At 40.3% G+C, this 19,836-nt stretch overlaps 1 protein-coding gene across 8 annotated transcripts in view; it reads left to right on the top strand.

Annotated features, from left to right (window-relative positions):
• The window catches only part of LOC113029484 (uncharacterized), a 126,181-nt gene that overhangs the window by 102,446 nt on the left and 3,899 nt on the right, over nt 1-19,836 (top strand). For 2 of the 8 annotated variants that reach the window (XM_080306651.1, XM_080306661.1), the window contains 2 exons: nt 3,920-4,516; nt 4,858-6,504. The exons of 3 other annotated variants lie outside the window; for them this stretch is intronic. In XM_080306651.1, coding sequence (XP_080162777.1) covers nt 3,920-4,516; nt 4,858-5,436 — 1,176 coding nt within the window. In that variant the 3' untranslated portion in view covers nt 5,437-6,504. Of the gene's footprint in view, nt 1-3,919; nt 4,517-4,857; nt 6,505-15,143; nt 15,250-19,836 lie in introns of those variants that run through there. 3 more of the 8 variants (XM_080306660.1, XM_080306653.1, XM_080306656.1) reach the window with 3 other exon arrangements.

The raw sequence follows: 19,836 nt of genomic DNA on the forward strand, positions 1-19,836 counted from the left end.
TGTCTTATCTTTCTCCATCTCTGAGTGAAGTTAGCTCTCTTTCTTTTCTCTCCCTGTGATGTACAGCAGCTGGACCTTTAGCCAGCAACACACTGTGAGACAAACTGCACACAAACAGTTTGTGTGTTTGCTGATGTTTGTTGATAGAAACGCTGCATTTGAAATTACCTGTTTGTTCAGGTGCTGTGCAAAAAAGAAAGAAGAACAACGTCTCATAGGGCTGCACGATTTTGCATAAAATGAGAATCACAATTTTTTTGCTTAGAATTGAGATTACGATTCTCTCACGATTTTCTTTTCTAATATAAATATTTATTACACTTATTAACTGCACATCAACTTCGTAATAGTTGAGACTGAACATAAGAACAATTTCGTCTCCACCGTTGCTCGACACTGCGTGTACACAGCAGGTAGTGCAACATTTGAAAAATAGTTGCAGGATGGCACTGTGTAGCGTTTGTCTAGGGTAGGGGTCAGCAACCTTTAACACCCAAAGAGCCATTTGGACCCGGGTTCCACGCAAAAGAAAACGATGGGGGCGCAAATACTTTTTGACATCTCAAATGAAGATAACACTGTATATATTGTTTTTACCTTTATGCTTTGTGTGAACAACTAAGGTGTGTTGCTTATGAAGTCCATGAAGTGCTACAGAGAAAATTACATTTTATTTCTGTAATTAACACATTTTGAACTCTTAAAGAAATATAACAAAAGGAAAGACACCCAGCTGAACTAAAATGATCCAGGTAGCAAAGAAAAACTGTTGTGAGCCGCCACCCTTATATCGCCTTTGGGCTTTTGGAGCCTTGACCTGACTTTAAAAAAAAATAACTGGAAAAAAGCACTATGCTGCTAAAAGATGAAAAATAGATATTTGCAAAATTCTGCCTAAATATGTATTTTACCTGGTTAATGTGTGTGGCGGGGCGTGGTCTGCAGCGCTGCTGCAGGGGAGGCAGATGCATCTGAGCGGGACCCGCAATCACGCCTCGCCGCCTTAAAGTCTGTGCTCTCTATGCTGTTGTGTTGGTGTGTGTCAGGCTGTGAACTGAAAAGCTACAGCCGGCTGTGTGAAAAGTGGTCAATAAAGAGATGCTGAAAAGTATGTTCATACACTGAACAAAAATATAAACGCAACACCTTTGTTACTGCTCCCATTCCCCATGGGATGGACGTAGAGACCTAAAATTCATTCCAGATACACAATATAACCATCCCTCCCAAACAGTGGTCACAAATCAGTCCAAATGTGTGGTAGTGGGCACATCTGCTATATTGAGATAATCCATCCCACCTCACAGGTGTGCCACATCAGGATGCTGATCTGACATCATGAGTAGTGCACAGGTGTACCTCAGACTGCCCACAACAAAAGGCCACCCTGGAATGTGCAGTTTTGTCTCACAGCAAAATGCCACAGATGCCACAAGCAATGAGGGAGCGTGCAATTGGCATGCTGACAGCAGGAATGTCAACCAGATCTGTCGCCCGTGCATTGAATGTTCATTTCTCAACCATAAGCCGTCTCCACAGGCGTTTCAGAGAATATGGCAGCACATCCAACCGGCCTCACAACCGCAGACCTCGTGTAACCACACCAGCCCAGGACCTCCACATCCAGCAGGTTCACCTCCAAGATCGTCTGAGACCAGCCACCCAGACAGCTGCTGGAACAATTGGTTTGCACAACCAAACAATTTCTGCACAAACTGTCAGAAACCGTCTCAGGGACGCTCAACTGCATGCCCGTCGTCCTCATCGGGGTCTTGACCTGACTCCAGCTCGTCGCCGTAACAGACTTGTGTGGGCAAATGCTCACATCCGATGGCGTCTGGCACGTTGGAGAGGTGTGCGCTTCACGGATGAATCATGGTTCACATTGTTCAGGGCAGATGGCAGCTGAGAATGTCCCAGTTCTTGCATGGCCAGCATACTCACCGGACATGTCACCCATTGAGCATGTTCGGGATGTGCTTGACCGGCGTATACGACAGCGTGTACCAGTTCCCACGAATATCCAACAACCTCGCACAGCCAACATTCCACAGGCCACAATTGACAATCTGATAGACTCCATGCGACGATGTGTTGCACTGCATGAGGCAAATGGTGGTCACACCAGAGACTGACCGGTTCTGGGTCCCCAGACCCCCAATAGCGCAAAGAACTGCACATTCCAGGGTGGCCTTTTGTTGTGGGCAGTCTGAGGTACACCTGTGCACTACTCATGATGTCAGATCAGCATCCTGATGTGGCACACCTGTGAGGTGGGATGGATTATCTCAATATGGCAGATGTGCCCACTACCACATATTTGGACTGATTTGTGACCACTGTTTGGGAGGGATGGTTATATTGTGTATCTGGAATGAATTTTAGGTCTCTACGTCCATCCCATGGGGAATGGGAGCAAAGACAAAAGTGTTGCGTTTATATTTTTGTTGAGTGTACAAACATCGTCGGGTCTGCCCTGATATGTTTACAATGGGACTTCTGCTCCTGAACCTCTGCGCACAGCGTCTGCAGATCGGGGTTGTACGAAGTCACTTTCATCTTCTCGCAGGACTATAAGCTGTCATCTGTGAGGCGTGAGCGGTGTTTGTTTTTAACATAGTTCACGGTGGAGAACAGCTGCTGACATAATGTGGATCCGAAGATCCATAATTGTCCTACATGGGGTTGAAAGTCTCGATAAATTGCACGGCGTTTCGGGGGGTATATCGGCTTCTGCCAGTGTGACGCTTATTTTGAGCGGGAAAAAAAAAATAGAATATAATTTTATTTTTATATTTCAATATCACAATAATCTTCCAATTTAGAACTACAAGTTAACAAAGAACTAACATAAATAAAATACACTTCAGCTAAATACTTCTAATTTATTTCCCAAACCACGCGGAGCCGCACTGTAAGGACTAAAGAGCCACATGCGGCTCCGGAGCCGCAGGTTGCCGACCCCTGGTCTAGGGTGTTGATCATTTTCCTAAATCCCTCGTTTTGCACAGTGTTGATGGGAGCCATATCTTTAGCCAGGTGATAAGTGAAAGCCTCCATAATTTCTTTGTGCCTGCGGGAGTTCGACGGCGCTGTATAAGGTTCCCGTTATTGATGTTTGGGTGGTTGACCGGGACGGATTTTCTCCTGTCACTTTCTTGACCTTTACAGCTTCGTCATCTCTCACATGCTCTCCGTTGTTTTTTCCCCTGCATCAGCAAGCTGGCTTCTGTATCACGTGGTATAAGGCTCCGCCCTTGTCATTTGTTGAGCAGGAAGAGTGAGCGCTTGTTTTCATGTCCCGGATCAAAATGCGGTACAATCGTCATCTTTTGTTTCTTCTTTTTTTTTAATCGTTGTCATTTGTAAATGAGATCGCACATAAGTATGAATTGAGATCGCGATTTTCTAACGATTAATTGTGCAGCCCTAACGTCTCACTTTAACTCCTGACTATGACTCACAGTTTTGCCTCTTTCATCTCTTTTTATGTTTCATACCCTGGTGATTAGTACACGATCAGGATTGTGTTTCATGTGTTACTTTTCAGGCTCAAATTGGTTTGATGTTTGATGCCCTTAGTGATGAAATAACTCCCCTCAAATTTCTCAAACCAAAAGTAAAAAAGTCTGTTTTGAAAATACAATGAGTAGAAAGTCCTTTTTGTGTGGGGAGTAAAAGTAAGGAAAATAAGGAAAAAATATTTTAGTGTTTGAAAAGTCATGAATTATTTTTAACACCAGGTTGGATGTAATGTGTTAGAACTACCAGCAGGTGGGGATAAGAGACCTTTAAGGTGTTTGGTGCCACACTCCACCTTCAGGTTTAAAACTAGTGTTAATGGAGGGAGTTTGAAGGTTGAGTTTGTTCCACGACTGCATTTCACTCACTGCCTCTGTTTGTATCTCTGTCACTGCAGGACCAACATGGAGCGAGAAGTCAGCGCTCTCAGGAGGCCGACAAACCTCAACCAAGAAAGGGAGAGAAAACACACACCTGTGATGATTGTGGGAAGGATTTTCCTGCTAAGTCTACACTAAAATGTCATCAGGTCATCCACACTGGAGAGAAACCGTACAGCTGTGACTTGTGTGAAAAGACTTTTTCCTGGAAGCGTTCCCTAAAAACACACCAACTCATCCACAGTGGAGTTAAAGCGTACAGCTGTGATCAGTGTGGGAGAGCTTTTACTGACAGTAGCCACTTACAGAATCATCTAGTTACCCACTCTGGAATTAAGGCATACAGCTGTGACATCTGTGGGAAAACCTTCAGCCGGTTAGGGAACCGAAATACACACCTACGCATTCACACTGGACATGATGTGTACTGCTGTGATCAGTGTGGCAAACAGTTTGTCACAGACAGAGACTTACAACAACACATGTTTACCCACACTGAGGAGAGACCTTATAAATGTGACCTGTGTGAGAAGACTTTTAAATCTCCACGTTACCTGAGACGACACCAACAGATCCACACCAGAAAGAGACTCAACAAGTGCAGTTACTGTGAGGTATGTATTTATATTGTTATCTTGTCATTTTAGCCTGACTGTTTGGAACAACTCTGCTCATTAAATTGTCTCAGCTAGGGTTGGGTTTTGATAATCGATTTACGATTAAAATCGATTCTGGCTTGGATAACATGACATCAATTCATTAAAATCCTGAATCGAGTTTTTTAATATAATTTTATTTTGCTCGAAATGCCCGAATCTCAGCAGCTCTGAGTGATTATTCAGATTTTCATTTCAGTTATGATTTTGTTTGTTTTTTATTTGCTCTTTATTTCAGGCGACATTCAGGATAAAAATGTTGAAGGACTGACTTACACTGTCTTTGTGTCTTTGTTTAGAAGCAGAGCGACACAGATGGATCCAGTTCTCAACCCTGTCATCACTGTGGTGGTGGGAAAGACTTTCATTGTGACCTCTCTGGAAAAACTTTCAGTTGGAAAGCTGACCTAAAAACACATCAACGTAGACACACTGGAGAAGAACTGAAATACTGCAAAGAATGTGGGAGAAGCTTCACCACATTAAGGGGATTAAAACGACATGAACTCATTCACAGTGGGACAAAAAAGCACCTCTGTGATCAGTGTGGGTCATCTTTCATTACTGCAGGTGAGCTTAAAAGACACAAACGAGTCCACACAGGGGAGAAACCATACAAGTGCAGACACTGTGACAAAAGATTCTCACAATCAGCTAATCGTAACAAGCATGAATGTGCACACATGGAAGGAAACTACAGCTGTGACCAGTGTGACAAGAGCTTCAGGAATCTCAGTTCATACTCCAAACACAAACGATCCCACGTTACTAAAAAACTGTTTCACTGTTACCAATGTCCCAAAACATTCACTAAATTATCTGCTCTGTGCAAACATCAGCGTGATCACTCAGGGCTGAAATCACTCCCATCACAGTGAATATGAAGAGACAGAAAGATCCTCTTCTGGTTTCAGGGTCAGACTCAAAACCCTTGAGATCAGGCTCCACAGAGTTCAGAGTGAATCTCCTATAAAGATCTGATGAGGCAACTATGAATGAAAATGGTTCCCTAGTCTCATTTTAAGCTTTCTAAATTGTTCTGCTTCAGTGTTCATGTCGAGTGGTTCGCTATGTTCCAGCAGTTGGATGAAGAAGTTTGAGCTGTGATTTCATTTCCTGTATTTCAGAGTAAAGGCTGAAGTGACAAATGGAAACATGTTTACAGTCAAAGTCAGATGAACTGTTTTCAGTGGCACAGATGGAGGTTTATCAGAGGAGGAGACTTGGCTGTTCTCCACTCACACTGAACAGGGTTCCTGCAGCTTATTAAAAATCTGACCTGAAAGTTATGAAGTTTCCTTGTAACACTGAGTTACAGTAGGGGGGCTGCTCCATAATCCAGTTCAATAACACATCTCCTGACATTAAACATAAGCTTATTTAATAATGTGGATCCCTTTTTGTCCAGATTTTTATTCAGAGGCAGCAACTGTGGTAAGAATTGACCCGGATGTTTATATATCTTAAAGTTTAGTATCAAGTTCATTTTCTTGTTGATGCACAGCCAGAATTTAGATATTTTTAGACAATCCCATAGAAGATGCATGTAAGTTCCATCTGCTGTTTTATATTTGAGAAAAATTTGAAACATCTTTAAAATCTTTTATTTTTCCTTAAACTTGCTGTAGGTATTAAAACTTATGATTTTGTGTTTAAGATGTCGAAACAATTAATTTTGGGAGCTCATTTTTTTTAAAGTTGTGGTTTCATTTGTTCAGAGTTCATCAACGTTTTCCTGATACAAGGTGTGATGGATCCATGCTTTTATGCTGTTTAAGACAAATTCTGAAAGCTGAACGTTGCAGAGATTATAGCAATTCTTGAACTTAAAGGTGCCATGATGAATTCAGCTTTATTATGTGATAAGAACAAGTAGTCTGATGTCCTGTTATCATGATGACACTAAAATTTGAGATACAATAAATAAAATAAGTTTTTGTACTAGGTATCGTCGATACCACCCTGAAGTTTACTTGGTATCGGATCCGAAAGTAAATCAGTGGTATTGCACATCACTAGTCATGATACATCAATACAATATGCATAAGAGGGCAAACCATGTTTAATTTATACATCATTCTACCAGTAATCTAGTTCATCAATTAGTAGCTTCACAAAACTAAACAAAAAGGAATTTTTGCAACAGGTTTTTCAATCAATTTTGTTAATTTTGTTTCCAGATAAGAGAGGCCAGACCTTTCTTATCCTCTGTGTTTAATCTGGACGTTGGGACAGCTAAGAGCTTTTAAACCACAGACTTCAGTGATCTTGCAGGAGCGAACCAATTTAAAAGATCAGAAAGGTTTGAGGGTCCTAACCCATGCAACGCCTTAAAAACACATAATAAAATCTTAAAATGAATTCACAACCTAACTCGCAGCCAGTGTAAGGATGCCAGTATGGGAGACTCGGTTGCATAAGATAAGATAACCTTTATTAGTCCCGAGCGTGGGAAATTTATTTTGTTACAGCAGTAGACAGTGCAAATGTATAAAAGGCTCTGGGGTTTTATGTCTATGTTCTGCAATATTGTGTGGCAATAAAACAGCTGGCGGTGACAATCCAACACAGTGGAAGCCTGTTGTCCTCCTGTATCCTGACCGATACACCATCTTGTTAGCTGCTGAACCTAAAAGAACTAGCCCTCACCAAGTACTCCTCAACAGCAAAGTTTCATAGAAAACTTTGAGAAAAAACACTGGAGTAATATATCCATAAGATACTGTACACCAGGGGTCGGCAACCCTAGGCACGCGTGCCACAGTTGGCAGGCTGAGAAAGAAGACGTAAGGGGAAAGGTGACTGTGATATGCCAGTCTGTTCTGCCAGAACAAAATCATAGGCTGCCTGACGTCATCGACACCGTACACCGACTCGGAGCCAAGCGACAAGGTAGCACCAGACCTAGAGGCATCATCGTGCAGTTCACCTCCCGAATCTACAGAGATGCTGTATGGAAAGCAGCCAAAACATCCTCCTACCTGCAGGACAATCATTTGAGGTTCGCTGAAGATCTGTCCAGGGAGGACAGAGAACGTCGTGACAAACTGTGGCCGATGATAGACAAAGCCCGTAAGGAGGGTAAGCCGGCTTATTTCGTGGGAGGCCGAGGATTCATCAGTGGATCAGAAGTTTTCCCTCCTTCATAGAGACGCTTATTCAGTCTCCGAAATGACATTTCTGTAAGCTTGTTTACATGGTGAACTTGATATTTTCACCCTCAGGTTAAAGCTTTATTTTGTGTTGAAGAGTGTGTTTATCTATGAAAAGCTATATTTAAACCATAGTACAGTAGATAGTTAAATACTGTGTTTTTATAAGCTTAGTCACTCAGGGTTTTTACTGTTCTACTACCTAAATTGTGCAGCACCCGGTCCCCTTATCCTATAGATCTGTTCTTAGCTGTAGAAGTTTAGAACTTACTTTTTCTCTTTCTTTTTTCTAATAACTTTGTCTTTTTCATTTGTTTCTCTTAATACCAGGGGTTTAAGACAAACATGTAAACGCAAAGCTTAGTCACTCAGGGTTTTTACTGTTCTACTACCTAAATTGTGCAGCACCCGGTCCCCTTATCCTATAGATCTGTTCTTAGCTGTAGAAGTTTAGAACTTACTTTTTCTCTTTCTTTTTTCTAATAACTTTGTCTTTTTCATTTGTTTCTCTTAATACCAGGGGTTTAAGACAAACATGTAAACGCAAAGCTTTGTTTTTATTTGCCAAACAATTTAAAACAGATTTTTGCTTTTTCCAAGAGAGTCATTCCACACCTGCTGATACAAATTTTTGGAAATCACAATGGGGTAATGAAGTCTGGTTGTCCCATGGCTCTGAGCGTTCTGCTGGAGTTGCCACGCTTAAAAATTATTTTTCTGGAGATGTGTTACACTCTGACTGTGACACCTTGGGACACTACCTCTGCTCACTAATCAGACACAATAACAGCACTTTCATTGCAGTAAATATATATGGTTACAATAATAAAACTGAAAATGATAAATTACTTGACTCCTTAGAAGAAAGAATTAATTTCTGGCTCTCCAAATACCCAAATTCAGTCCTCTTAATTGGTGGAGACTTTAACATTGCTTTAGACAATACGGTTGATAGGTGGCCTCCAGGGCAGCAGTCTTCATACAGTGCAAACTTTAATCTTGTGGATATTTGGAGAGAAAAATTTCCAGATGATAGACTCTTTACTTGGAGCAATAAGACAGGATCCAGGCAATCACGTGTTGACTTTTGGCTTGTTTCTGACTGTATTGATAAAGATAATATTACTGTTAATATACTTGCCACCCCCCTCACTGATCATAGACCAATTCACATTAACGTCCAAATGTTTACACTGGATACTATACCTCATAAATTCTCTTACTGGAAGCTAAATAATTCTTTACTAAAAGATAAAATAGTTAACATGCAGATTAATAAAGTAATTGTTTATTATTGGAACAAAGCTAACAGAGAGAAGTCCTTTTGTACCAATTGGGAACTTTTTAAATTTGAAGCATGCAAATTCTTGAGAAGATACGGGAGTCAAATTGCTAAATTAAGGAAAGCTGAAGAACAAGAAGTAATAAGCAGAATTGCCTCTTATTACTAGAAGTCCCCAGAAGAAATCTCAGAGGAAGATAAATTAAGTTTACTAGAACTTCAAAATAAACTGGACGGTTTATATCGACGCAAGGCTGAGGGTGCTTTCATAAGATCCAGGAAGAGGTGGCTGGAGGAGGGTGAACAAAATTCTGCTTACTTTTTCAGACTTGAAAAATACAGATCAAAAACAAACTCTATTCATCAACTAAATATTAATGGCATTGTCTCTGACAATCCTAGAGAAATTTCACATTTCTGTGCCGAATTCTATACTAAACTATACGCCTCAAAATATAATGAGGCTGTCTCAACAGGATTTTTCAATAATATTAAAAACCTAAAATCTATTGTTGTGGAAGATAGAAGTTATTGTGACAGCCCTCTGACTGTGGAGGAAGTTTGTAATTCCATTTCTGCACTTAAGGCCAATAAATCTCCTGGCACAGATGGTTTGACTGCAGAGTTTTATAAATCATTTTCTAATCTCCTGGCTCCATTTTTACTGCAGGTTTTTACAGAAAGTATAGAGAATAACATCCTCCCTCCTTCTCTAACTCAAGGTCTCATAACACTTATTCCAAAACCAAACAAAGACTTACTCTTTATTGATAATTGGAGACCCATCTCCCTGCTTAATAATGACAAGGTTAATAAGGTTATGGCTTTAATACTTGCTAACAGAATTAAAGAGTTTTTGGACACAATTATCGATGAGACACAATCAGGCTTTATGAGAAACAGACACATTTCTAATAACATTAGACTGGTTTTGGATTTACTTGATTACTCTGATTTGGTACCTGACAATAGCTTCATTCTCTTCCTGGATTTTTATAAGGCTTTTGATACAATTGAACATCAATTTATTTTCCACTCTTTGGAAAAATTTGGCTTCGGCAAGTTTTTCTGTAAAGCTGTCAAAACCTTATACACAAATGGCAATAGTTCTATTAAAATGATTAACGGCTCCACCCCGAGATTTGACCTGAAACGTGGTATTCGCCAAGGATGTCCTATTTCACCATATTTATTTTTACTTTGTACACAAATTCTTGCAACTAATATTTCAAACAGTGTTGTACAAGGAATCACCATAGCTGATAAGGAGCTCGTCATCAGCCAGTTAGCCGATGACACCACACTCTTCTTGAAGAATGCAAACCAAATCCCACCAGCTCTTACTGTGATTAGTGATTTCTCTGAGGCCTCTGGTTTATGCCTAAATCTTAAAAAGTGTGAGTTACTAGCAATTAAAGACTGTCCTGCAAATACTATCTGTAACATCTCTGTTAAACAAGAAGTCACATACTTGGGACTGTTAATATCCAAAGACCAAAAATCAAGATGCTCGTCAAACTTCACTCCAATTAACCCTAAAAAGGTTCAACCAGTGGCTGCAAAGGGACTTGTCTTTGAAAGGTAGAGTGTTACTTACTAAAGCTGAAGGGATATCCCGATTAACATATGCTGCTCTCTCCTTACATCTGGATAAGAAAATTAGTAAAGATATTGACCGTATGCTCTTTAATTTTATATGGAAAAACTGTACGCACTATATTAGAAAAACTGTTGTGATGAATACGTACGAATCAGGTGGGCTTAACGTCTTAGACTTTTCTACTTTAAATAACACTTTCAAAATTAACTGGGCTAAACATTTTCTTAAAACCCTATCTCTATCTGGAACTTTATACCATATCATATTTTCTCTCGTTTTGGTGGCTTTAATTTTATTTTAAATTGTAATTACAATGTTGAGAAACTCCCTGTAAAGCTTTCATCCTTCCATAAGCAGGTCCTCTTAGCGTGGACCCTCATTTATAAACACAACTTCTCACCTCACAAATACCTCATCTGGAACAACAGAGATATTTTATAGAAAAATAAATCACTTTTCCTGGAAACTTGGATCCAAAATGGGATCCTATTGGTGGCTCAGCTGGTTAGTAAAGAGGGACAACTACTTACATACGACGACTTTCTTGCACTATATAATTTTCCAATCAGTGTTCAGGAATTCTCAATGGTGCTTGGTGCCATACCCTCAGGGACTTTAATGTTATATAAAAACACTGACAGCTCGATCTCTACCTCAGTCACTCTCTCTGATCCAACTGAGTCACCAATAGGAAAAATCTGCTTTTCACAGGAACTTGGTAACAGCAATAAGAGAATACGTAGTTTATTCCAAGAAGATATCGTCTCTCTCCCATATATAATATCTTATTGGAACAGATTTGTTCCAGATATCAAGTGGAAGACATTCTGGATGGTCCCCCATAAATATTTGATTGTAAATAAGGTGAAAGAAGTCTCATTTAAAATTCTACATAAATGTTATCCAGCCAGTCACTACATGGTAAAAATTTAAAAGGGACATAAATACTAATTGTACTTCTGTGGGGATCATCCAGAAACTGTGACACATCTTTTTTGGTACTGTTCTTTTACACAGAGATTCTGGAAGGAATTTAGCAGCTTTGTTATTGTCCATATTTTAAGGGAGTTTTCTTTACGATGGGAAAATGTTTTATTCTGTTTCTTTAAGTTCCCCAAGAAGTATGATAAATGTTTTTTTTATGATAAATTTGTTAATACCTTTAGCGAAATTCTTTATCCATAAATGTAAGTTTACTAACAAAACACCATATTTCTGTCATTATTTTAAGGATGTGGAACTGTACATACAATCAATATCAGACTCCACCAACAAAAAGGCTCTCAAAACAATATATGTATGTGAATTTTTGCGTGTATTCTTATAATTGTTACCTTCGTCTTTTACCCCTGGCTTTGTGTGTTCATGTTCTGTTGTTTTGTATACTTCATCTGTTCGTATGTTGTATACTCATTGTTTGTTAAATAAAGTTTTAAAAAAAAGATACTCTGACCCGTAACTATCGTAAAACGCTTCGACCGGAAGTAGACACCTTTCGCGCATGCGGGGTACCGATCGGTAGTGATGGGCAGATGAAGCTTCATGAAGCACTGAAGCTTTTCATCCAATTGGTTCACCCCAACGCGAAGCTTCATGAAGCTTCATTTGCTCTAGTAGGACACCTACTGGACGTAAAAATAATAGCTGGCATGAATTTGAAGAGTGTGGCATTTTGCACACAGCCTGTAAATGTCAACAACAAAAGGAGTGTGTAAAACATGTATATTGTAGTGATGGCAGTATACTGTGTATATTTATAGTGGCAGTATGGAAAATGATTATTTGGAAATGCTTGAAATGGAAATGATCATTTACTGTGAGGTGAGGTGTGGTTGGGGTGTGGACAGTAGTTGTACTTTTGTAACGTTGAGGTATGGACAGCTACACACTGAGGCTTTGAGCCTCAGTCCTGCCTGTTCACATTTTATTCTGTAAAAACTAAATTTTCACTGCTTTTATGACCTTTTTAGTGGGCAGAACATAGCTGGGATTTAATGATTTAACAAATCTTTTAAATCCTTTGTCCTCCACAATGCTAAATGGCTGGGAGTCCTCAATCACCATGCTGACCAGGTCTTCATCTATTTGAGATTGTTCTCCTGAGGAAAGACAATAAAGATAAAGCACAAATATAAATATCACACACGTAACTTATAACAGTTGTATAATATTGTTATATCATTTAGTAACATTACTGCATGCTATATTATCATTGCATTTGATGGCTCACCTGGTCTTGCTCCACAATCGGTGTTCCCCTTATTCTCATGCAAAGCTCTGTAGTGCCTAAGCATGGATGAGGTGTTGTTGTTATATCCCAGCTCCCTGGCACATAGCAAACACTTCACCTTGTACAAAAGTCAAGACAGCTCAACATAAATTGTATTGCACCATCAGTATCATGAAAATACATCTTCTGTAGAAATTTACATACCTTGTTGGGAGGAATAAGATCAAAATGTTCCCACACAGGGGAGGACATCCTCCTCTTCTTAGCTGGCTCCGTTCTCTCCTGACTTTCCTCACTCTCATAAACCTCCAAACGGTCTCCAAACTCTCACTAACCGCAACTCTCCATCAAACACCCACATTTTTGAATGAAGTCTGAGGGGTTTATATCGCTGTCATATCTCGCGGCAAAGTTCGAACCACTTCATGAACCAGTCACGTGGTACAGCCGGGCAGCGAGGCTTCGGACGTCATCATTTTCAGCTCCTCCCATAAATGAAGCAAGCCTCGATACGCGCTTCGCGGAAACGCCCCCTCCATTACTCGACACACGCTCCGAAGCCTCGATACAGAACGTCCCATCACTACTGATCGGGTTTCCGGTACGGATCGGGTAGTGATAACTCAGACGGAGCTACCGTTTCTTCCTAAGCGAGTAAAAGAGTGAATTTGGATGATAAAACAAACTAAACCAGCGTTTGGATCGATATCTGCATCGATCTGCCCACCCTTGTTTCCTGGATCGTAGCTGAGATCAGCGTGAACCACGTGGGTCTCTGCTCCCTGATCTGTTTCCTGTGTTTGGAAAGAGTTCCAGCTTCATCGCGGAGTTTCTCTCGGTTTGTGGGCTCATCTAAAGGTAAGCACCGAGCTAACTTTACTGTGAGTTCAGTTCATGTTGAGTTTAGCTCCTGAATGAGGTCTTCTGCTGCTCTCCTCGGTGTCTGTTCACAGTTTATTGTGAACACGTTGAGAGAAGAGTGAGAGAGTGTTTGGAGAAAAACACCAACTAATCATTAGCTCAGCATGCTGGGAGAAGTTGGAGCAGAAAAGTCTTTTCATTGTCCCTGCAGCTGTTTTTCTGCCTGCACCAAACCTCTACAGCCTCATTTCTATTTGAAGTGATAACAGGAAATGGATGAGAGCGATCTGCTGCAGTATCAGGGTCACAATAAACTTTATTGTCCAGCTGCTGTGGATGAACACATGAGAGGAAGTGAACTCCTACAAAGTCTCATTTTAATGAGTGTGGCTGCTGTAAAGTGATGCACAGGAAGATGTTAACAAAAACTAATGAAACAGAGATGAAAGTAAACAGTGTTCATATTTGAAAGCACAGAGAATAAAAATATATTGTGGTGGTTAATGTGCAGGAGAGTGTGAAGAATGTAATAATGTCTTCCTGTGTCAAACACAGCTGCAGTCAAAGCAGGAAGGAAAGCACTGAAACCACTGATCAAAGCTCATTAATCAAAGACCGCTGATCAATGGCCATGAGTACCATTCAGAGAGTTGGGGAGTCGCTGCAATCACAGCATTTGATCAGTGGTTGTTGATCAATGATCATGAGAATTTGCATATTAATGCTCAATAACTGACCTCCCAGCCCATTGTTCCTTCAGTGGTGCTCGTTTCAGTCATTATGCAAATGCACTGTTGAAGATTGGGGAAAGCTGCAGTCAACTGAGAGTGAAGAAGTCACTTGGATGAGGGCCGAAACGTTTTTCCTACTGCAAAAGCTACGTCAAGATGAACAGAATCAAAGTTTGGGGAATGGTGGAGGTGGTGGGACTGGGGGGCTGAAGGAGTTGAAAGTGTGGGGTGGGGGAGTAACAGGTCTGTCCCTGTTTGTGGAAACCACAGGAGGAGCTGTTCAGGCTGTTGCTGGGTGTGAATTGTTGATGGAGTCTTTAAACTTGTAGTTGCTGTTTTCCAGACTGAAGCAGAGTCGTTAGCTGAAAACTGGTTTTAGAGGTTCATTCAGGACACCTTCTCAGGCTCTTACAGCCTTACCTGTATCATAACAAAGTGTATAAACCCCAATCCACCTTTAACATGGTCCTTCTCCCAAACCTTCAAATAGGACTTTCTGGCCCTGTCATAGTAAAGGGCTGCTTAGAATATTAGAGCCAATGTCACAAAGTTCCTCCTGAAGTATAAGTGAGTGAGAGAGTTTCCTCACTTTGCAGCACAACACGTCTCACAAGATTTCTACAAGCAATCAGAGTGAAATTTGTACTTTGTGTTGTCAGATGAACATATGAGACACTTTGACTCTCCAGTGCAGTGTGGAGCCTAACAAAGATCTGTTTTGTGTCCCAGCTGATCAGCAGGAGGAGAAGAGTCTGACGGAGCAGCAGAGGAACATTTTCAGCCATCTGAACTCAGCTGAGTCACTACAGAGGAAACAATGAGCTCAACACAGAAGGTGAGGAAAATATCACAGTTTCACCAAATAATCAGTCACGTCTAAAACTCTCATCCTCCCAACCTGTTATATGACTGTGTTGTATATTATGTTGTTTTTTAGAGACCACAGCACATGTTAAAATCAGGAAGGTTTATTCATCAAAATTATTAATAATCAAATAGACAAAACATTTTTTTCATCATCCCCAAAAATACACGTTCAAAGCACCACAACAGCAGCCCGATATCAGACAGAAGCTGTCAGCTGAGCTCTGTAGAGTGGGCAATTATAATGAAGCTTCATTAGGATTTGTAGATTCAAGCTGCTCTTCACATTTTTGGCCAGCAGATGTCACCAAAGAGGACTGTGTTGAAAAGCTTTGAGTAATGAACCTTTTTCAATACAAGCTTCAGTGTTTCAGAAAGCTTCATTTGGCCATCACTGATATAAATAATATTATAGAAATGATCAGAGGAGGCAAACGTACATTTACTCTATACTTAAGTAGAAGTACAGATATTAGTGTTATAAATACTTCAGTAAAAGTATTCATTCACCTTCTTTACTTAAGTAACAGTGAAAAAGTACAGGCTCTGAAATGTAATCAGAGTAAAAAAGTAAAATTGCTCCTTGAAGAACTTTTTAACCACATGTTTTTTATCCAAAGTTAACTGAACCTTGTGCTTTATTAATGTAATAATAAAATAAGATTAGTAAATGAAATAAGAACTATTTATTTCTAATAAAGGTTCTCTGTTTGAATCAGTTAATTAGAAAATGAAGGAAAATAAAACATGTGTGTATTTTCTGTTGCCTACATTGTAGAGGGTGACTTTGCCTCTAAACAGGAACATGAGCAGGGAAGAGGTTAAAGTGGGATTGAGCAGGTGGGAACCCTAAAATCAGCTGTAGTGGCTCAGCGTGGGGAAAAGAATCACAGCTCACAATAATTTCTGTTGAGAGCTCCAGTAGATTTTCTTAAAGTACAGGCTCTAGACTAACTTTTTGCCATGGGCGTATCGGTACGCCTAACTTTAAAAAGTTAGGCGTACCGGCACAAAAGTTAGGCGCACACAAATTTTATAATAATTGACATAATATAATGTGTTTTTCTGGATACACTGTGCTTTTTCAGCTTTCAAAGATTGATGACACCATGTCAGAGCACTGGCTATGAATTTCAGAAGGATCAGGCCTTAACTTAACAGAAAAGTTATCAATAGTTCTTTTCCTATTACAGCTACATCCACTTCTGTCGTGCCTAGGCTGCTCACTATGGCTGGGTATCATCACTGATTTCTATAATCCATTCGATTCCGGTTTTCAAAGTCCCGATTCGGTTCAACTTAGCCTCAGACAGTCAGAAATATTATAATTCTGATCATTTATCAGTACTGATACATGTGAGACTTCATCAGAATTGTGAACATCACAGCAGATGCCTTTGTGTCAAAGTAACTGAGAATAAAACACAGAAAAACATGAAGGAGATTTTTCTGGTCTGGCTTTTTATAGCAGATAACCTTAAAAACATTCTGCAATGTTCTGCATATAAAGTTTAAATTACTTCAGTATTGAACAACAGAAAAATTAGGCTTTCTTGTCCGAGGTCATTTAAGTGAAAAAAAAGAAAAAGACAGCGCTGTAAACAACGGTAGACTGCTGGGTAATAAACGAATGAATAATACAGAAAACAGAGATTGGAGACGGGAAACTGTTCTTGAAGTACAGAGAGAGAGAGAGCTCTGCATGAAGTGTGATTTTAATAGTCGTGGATAGGGATGGGTATCGAAAACCGGTTCTTGTTGAGAACCGGTTCCCACTGTTTCAATTCCTTGGAATCGTTCGCCACTTTTATAAACGATTCCCTTATCGATTCCAGTCGCCCCGAATGACGTCATCACGTTGAGTAGCGTCTTTTACCCAGTAGGAAACACGGCGCCTGAGCGGCACAAACGCTCAAAAGTTTGGTTACACTTTATGAGAAAGGATGACAACAGGGCAACGTGCAATACTTGCAAAGTAGAGATTTCATCAAAGGGAGGAAACACTACGAACATGCAAAAGCATTTGCTCAAAAAACACGCGATTGCGTTCAACGAATGTCGTGTTTTTGATCCGCTCCGGACTAGCGAAGCTCAACCCAGCAGCAGCGGTAGCGTTTCCACGTCCTCTCCCGTTAATACTGCAGGTAACTAATCAATTAGCATTGCATATTATGTTAGCGCGATTTACCTTATTACAAAACCTGCTATTACTGTGCGTTGCATTTAGATAACCATTATGAGAGAGACAGAGTCTGGCTGGCTCAGATGCTGGCAGTTCTTGCTGCAGTCTACCGGTAGCGTCTCCTTTCAGGCCAGGATAGACGAATGTCACCGAGCAGTGTCTAAGTTTGTGGTCAAAGGCTTGCACCCATTTGCCACAGCAGATGCCCCCGATTTCACTTTGGTAAGTGAATGTGTTTAATTGTAGGCAGGGACATTACTGGATATTCTTGTGTAATTGCTACAGAATAATTTATGTTAAACTTTGTTATTGCTACAGGAGAATATTTATTTTATTATTTTACATATACATTTTTTTTCCTGGGGACCCTGTGACACCCCATTGAAGAGCCGTAGGCTGTGGATCTCTTAAGATCTCACTGTTGGGTTTGTAAGGCCATGTTACTCCTAAATTTCTATCTTGTTCAAAGAGAACATATAAAACACAGTTCTAAGCTAATCGACTTTAGTGTTCTCCTTTTTAAAAAAAAAGAATCGATAAGGAATCGAATCGTTAAACAGAATCGAAAATGGAATCGGAATCGTTAAAATCTTATCAATACCCATCCCTAGAGGTGGAAGCAAAACAGCAAAATTCATGACGACATTGATCAAATGTGAAGCGCAGTTTGCTGCTTCTTTTGCTGCTGGCTCGGTGAATTTTGGTTGGAGAGAGACAAAACCTGCAGCTCAGAATCGGCGCAAAAGACGTAAACACGGAGCTCTGACAGCGTGTCCATCTACGGGTCGTCGGGTGAGAAAGCCGAGAAAGACGAAGGTGATTCTGATGCGTCGGGTCTGTGTTTACGTCTTTGTGTGGAATCCGTGTACCTGCTCTCATTTGCTGTTTGGTTGTTGTTGAAATGGTTTTGTGAGCTTTAATCTGAGAATCTGGTGTTTCTGGCAAAACACAGTTATATTTAAAAGTCGATTCAGGATTTAATGAATTGATATCGCTTTATTCAAGCTACTCACCTCCCACTTCCACCTGCACTTTCAACTGGACCATGGCCAATCAGAGAGGTCCCGCCCCTTACTATCTCTGATTGGTTTAGTCCACGATAGGGGCATAATGTGTCTGTTGTTGACCACAGGGAAGGTTGCAGAGATTTTTATTTTATTTTTGTTACCCGAACAGTTGGTCGCACAGGTGCAACCAAATTTTTTTTTTTTTAGTCGCACCACTGAAAAATTTGGTCGCATTTGCGACCAAATTGGTCGCACTCTAGAGCCCTGTTAAAGTACAGGCTGCTGCTCTCTGTGGATGTACACAACTGAATTCAACCAGATGTCAGCAGATGTTTCATGAGCTGTCCTGGCTGATTTCCATCCTCTACACTGACAGTACACTGTCTTTATATTAGACACTATACTGTTGGTATGAAGGTGGAACTCAGTGAATGAATGTCAGCATCATGAGCTTCAGTTTAAATGAATCTCTGCTACACTTGATGTAATCTAACTGTGACATGAGCACCACAGTCACTGTGCACCAGTCACACACTGTTCTTTACTTTAAATCACAGTTCAGCAAACGAACCTGTTTATCCTGCACTAACCTGCAGAGGATCTTCATGCAGTCTTTAAATAACACAGTTAATCTGCCTCAGATTGTTTTGCAGCATCTTTCACTATCTGGAAAAACACAATGTCACATGTACAGACCCAATATCTGATTTCAACACATGAGGACTTACATGTAAACTTTAATCTCCAGTTGATCAAATCCCACTGAGCAGTCCTTCCCTTTAAATCTAACCTCTCTTCTTCCTCTCCTGTCCTGTGTGTCTTATCTTTCTCCATCTCTGAGTGAAGTTAGCTCTCTTTCTTTTCTCTCCCTGTGATGTGCAGCAGCTGGACCTTTAGCCAGCAACACACTGTGAGACAAACTGCACACAAACAGTTTGTGTGTTTGCTGATGTTTGTTGATAGAAACGCTGCATTTGAAATTACCTGTTTGTTCAGGTGCTGTGCAAAAAAGAAAGAAGAACAACGTCTCACTTTAACTCCTGACTATGACTCACAGTTTTGCCTCTTTCATCTCTTTTTATGTTTCAAACCCTGGTGATTAGTACACAATCAGGATTGTCTTTCATGTGTTACTTTTCAGGCTCAAATCGGTTTGATGTTTGATGCCTGCAGTGATGAAATAACTCCCCTCAAATTCCTCAAACCAAAAGTAAAAAGTCTGTTTTGAAAATGTAATGAGTAGAAAGTCTTTTTTTTCTGTGGGGAGTAAAAGTAAGGAAAAAAAGGAAAAATATTTTAGAGTGTTTGAACAGTCATGAATTATTTTTAACAGCAGGTTGGATGTAATGTGTTAGAACTACCAGCAGGT

This window comes from Astatotilapia calliptera, chromosome 9 (assembly GCF_964374335.1).
Source record: "Astatotilapia calliptera chromosome 9, fAstCal68.1, whole genome shotgun sequence".
NCBI lineage: Eukaryota > Metazoa > Chordata > Actinopteri > Cichliformes > Cichlidae > Astatotilapia > Astatotilapia calliptera.